General features: G+C 45.2%; 1 protein-coding gene across 1 annotated transcript in view; it reads right to left on the bottom strand.

Moving 5' to 3' along the window:
* Positions 1-1,835: 1,835 nt before the first annotated feature.
* The window catches only part of GYG2 (glycogenin 2), a 50,451-nt gene continuing 47,875 nt past the window's right edge, over positions 1,836-4,411 (bottom strand). The window contains exon 10 of the mRNA XM_037734981.1: positions 1,836-3,610. Within this exon, the coding sequence (XP_037590909.1) occupies positions 3,449-3,610 (162 nt within the window). The 3' untranslated portion in view covers positions 1,836-3,448. The remainder of the gene's footprint in view (positions 3,611-4,411) is intronic.

Below are 4,411 nucleotides of genomic sequence, written 5' to 3'. Positions count from 1 at the left end.
GCCTCCACCTCCTGGGCTCAAGCAATGATAATTTTTAAAAACCCAAGTTACTGGCAGTATCTCTAAAGATCTCGATAAGGTCAAGCACGGTGGTTCACACCTATAGTCCCAGCACTTTGGGAGGTAGAGGCAGTCAGATGGCTTGAGTTCAGGAGTTTGAGACCAGCCTGGGCAACATCGCGAAATCTGTCTCTACTAAAAAAAAAAAAAATTAGCTGCGCATTGTGGTGTATGTCTGTTGTCCCAGCTGCTTGCGTGGCTGAGGCAAGAGTATCACTTGAGCCTGCGAGGTCAAGTGGTCAAGACTGCGGTAAGCCCTGATTGCGCCGCTGCACTCCAGCCTAAGCAACATAGTGAGACCCTGACTCAAAAACAAGATTTCAATCAGATGTTGATGAAGGGAGCAGCAGCTCATGCTTTTGTGCTCAATAGGTGCCACACATTGTGCTAAGAACTTTATGTTCATTGTCTCGTTTTATCCTCAGAAAATTCCCATGAGCATGTGGTATAGAATCCCTATTCTATAGATAACAAAAGAAGATGTGGAACTTAATGTTCATTTGTTACAAAGGTGTTTCAGAGCTGCTTTTTAAACTACTGGCTGCATTTCCCTGATGATGTATGAAGTCAATTTAGAACATCAAAACTGGCTTGTTCTTAAAAATAAGAGCCACTCACCACCACTCCCATAACCACCTGACCTCTACCTCCTGGCAGATCAGCAGCGGCATTCGATTCTCACAGCAGTGCAAACCTTACTGTGAGCTGTGTGCGTGAAGGATCTAGGTTGTGTGCTCCTTATGAGAATCTAGTGCCTGATGATCTGTCATTGGCTCTCATCACCCCCAGATGGGACCGTCTAGTTGCAGGGAAGCAAGCTGAGGGCTCCCACTGATTCTGCATGATGCTGAGTTGTACAATTATTTCATGACATGTTACAATGTAATCATAATAGAAATAAAGTGCACAATGAATGTTATGCACTTGAATCACCCCAGGACCAGTGCCCCCAGCCTGGTTTGTGGAAACATTGTCTTTCATGAAACTGGTCCCTGGTGCCAAAAAGGTTGGGGACTACTGATATATAGTCACTGTAGAATGACTGTAGTTCAAAATAATATATAGTTTCAAATATATGCATATAAAAGGAGAATACTCAATGTTCCCAACACAAAAAATGATACGGGTTTGCGATGACGGATATGCTAATCACCCTGACCTGATCAGTATATGTTACATGGATTGCAGCTTTCATATGTGCCCCGTAAGTGTGTACAATTATTACATGACAATTAAAAAGCATTTTACATAAAAAATAAAATGTTTATTGCTTACTTTTAAAATTTTTCCTTGCAGTTCCAGCTCAAATAATGCTTATCATTATTATTAGATTTTATTTGTTTATTTATTTTTTGAGACAGATTCTCACTCTGTCGCCCCAGCTGGAGTAGAGTGGTGTGATCTCAGTTCTCTGCAACCTCCACCTCCCGGGTTAAAGCAATTCTTATGCCTCAGCCTTCCCAGTAGCTGGGATTACAGATGGGTGCCACCACGTCTGGCAAATTTTTTGTGTGTTTTTGGTAGAGACAGGGTCTCACCATGTTGCCCAGGCTGGTCTTGAACTCCTGGCATCAGGTGATCCGCCTGCTCCAGCCTCCCAAAGTGCTGGCAATTACAGGAGTGAGCCACCATACCCAGCCTGATGCTTATTATTTTAAAAACAAAATACAATAGAAAAGGCTGAAAATGAAATAGGCTCTACCCTTTGTTTAATGTAAAATACAACTCTGATATCACAGAACACAGGCGAACACACACTGGAAGGAGACCACATGACTGTTTTTTAACATTTTAATTTAAACACGTCAGCGTTTGTCCAAATGAGATGATATAGGCTAGAACGCACAGCAGGATTCCATACTGGACTCACTCCATGAGCCAACTCATCACTGCCCGTGAACATGAATTCTGGTCCCCAAAGAAGCTGACGTTCTTTCCCTGAATGTTCCCGTGGTCTCCCTCTGAAAGCCGGTGACCGTCTAACCCTGACTCACCTGAGACTATATCCATATGGCTGTTTTAAATTAACCCCTGAAATGTCCTATGAGCACTGCCCTCTGAGACTGCAGACTATTAACAACTCAGACGGAAAAAGAAACAGTCCCTCCATCACCCACATCTTGCACAAAAAACCGCCACCACTAATGCCATAAATCCAGGCATGTTCCTTTACCCAAAGGGCTAAACTGCTTCAGGTGACATAAAAAGTGGCCATGCCTCTCCACGTAAACACATCCAACCAACACAAGCCAGGACTGAGCTCTCCCACGGCCTTCCTATCCCGTCTCTCATTTCCTCTCTGCTTTTCCCTGGCATGTGCATGCTAAATAAACCTTCCAAACATTTCAAAAATCACACTTTCCTCTCTTTATTACAACGTGCCCATTTTAATGACACTCTCGGTGGCTCCTGACGGCCACCTGGTGACATACACAGCATACTGTGTCCATTAAATGAAGATGCTCTGACAATGAGCCTTTCTCATGGAATAAAGTGTCCTGTCTCATAAAACTGAGAATTCTCCAGAAAGAGCTGTGTGGGAACGGCTTTGAGGAGCACAGTGATTCAGTAAGTTACTGAGAACTGAGGTAGTGAGGGTAGACTGACCGCACACTGATTTTTTCGTCAAGCACAGAGCATCTCTAGATCCTGTTATCGTCAGCAAGTTGTTGCTCTAAATCGTTTGGGGGCAAGCCCTTGATTCTTCTAAACCAGGAAGTGAATCGGTTTAGAAGACCTTACATCCCCCGGGCCACCTACAATCTTTCTTCCCAACGTCCACAGGTAGAATTTCTGTCAACAGCACTAGAAGTCCTGTTAGGATTTAAAGCAGAGAGACCACAGCCGGGGTGTTTCTCAGATACACTTCGCCAAGTCCAAATGAGAGTCAAAGTCACGACGTCTAAATGTTTCCTTAGCCCTACAGACATGGGTCTCCTTTGCAAAGGCTCAGAGGTGCTAAATACATATATTAGCGTTGTTAGCTTAGTGATGGGAGGAAGTCTGCAGTGAGGTTTAATTCTAAATAGGGTAGGTCTCTTAGCACCTGTACGACACAGCGCCACCATACTTCAGGTAAGAGCAGAGACCGCCGCCAAGGGTCTACTAGAATTTTGTTATTGCTCGCTTTTGCCGACAAGGTGAAGGGTAGAACTGAGCTCTGAAGAGAGCCCAGAAGGCATTGGTGCAGGGGTTGGGGCGAGGGGCGTTAAGGTGGATTTCTATCCTCTACGTTCCTTGTGTGAGGCACTCAAATGGATTAAGCATAAATAGAGGCACAAGGTTCAACAGCATTTCCCTCTGAAGGGACCAGACGAGATTTCCACGCAACACAACCACCCAACAACAGAACATTGTCTAACTGCACACAACGCCCACCACTGCCGGATTACTGCAGGAAGCGGTCCAGCTTCTCCTGGATGCGGGCAAACGCGTCCTTCCCCATGTAGTCAATACGGCCTTCCTCCCACTTCCTCCTCTCTTCCTCGGGGCTCAGTTCCTTCACTTTCTCTTCAATGGAGATCTGGGAAACAGACACGGCCAGGTCGACCTAGGGAAGACAGTCAGTGAGAGATGGTTTTTGCAGCTGTCCATTATCAAGGGAGAGACTGCTAAAATCCACTCAGCATAGGGTCCTGCAGAAATATGCATCCCAGTTCTCAAAAACAGATTGCTGATCACTAGCACTTTGTTTTTAATGAGAGAGGGTCTCACTCTGTCACCCAGGCTGGAGTGCAGTGGTGCAGTCATAGCTCACGGCAGCTTTGACCTCCTGGGTTCAAGAGATCCTCCCACCTCTGCCTCCTCAGTAGCTGGGACGATAGTAGACATCACCATGCTCAGCTAATTTTTGTATTTTTTTTGCAGAGATGGGGTCTCATTATGCTGCCTAGGGTGGTCTTGAATTCCTGGGCTCAAGCAGTCGTCTTGCCTTGGCCTCCCAATGTGCTGGGATTGCAGGCATAAGCCTCCACGCCCAGCAGCACTTTTCTTTTGAGCTACACACACACTAGCTTTAGTACAATATGCTTAGAAGATAATATCTTTTTTTGCTTAAGATTTTTGAAATTTTATAAAATGTAATTGTATATGTTCTCTTTTTATGAAGAATTGCTTTCATTTCTAGCAACTAAACCATTTTAAACACACACGCACACATGCGCACGCACACACACACACACACACACACACCCTACTGATTTGATATTGTCACCCATCAAAACTTCTGTTTTGAGGCCGGGCGTGGTGGCTCACGCCTGTAATCCAAGCACTTTGGAGGCCAAGGCGGGTGGATTACCTAAGGTCGGGAGTTCAAGAACAGCCTGACCAACACGGTGAAACCCCGTCTTAA

The sequence above is a fragment of the Cebus imitator genome, unplaced genomic scaffold, assembly GCF_001604975.1.
Source record: "Cebus imitator isolate Cc_AM_T3 unplaced genomic scaffold, Cebus_imitator-1.0 Scaffold699, whole genome shotgun sequence".
Classification (NCBI taxonomy): Eukaryota; Metazoa; Chordata; class Mammalia; order Primates; family Cebidae; genus Cebus; species Cebus imitator.
Note: the sequence above shows the minus strand (reverse complement) of the source record. Positions and strands in the feature narration are given on the sequence as shown.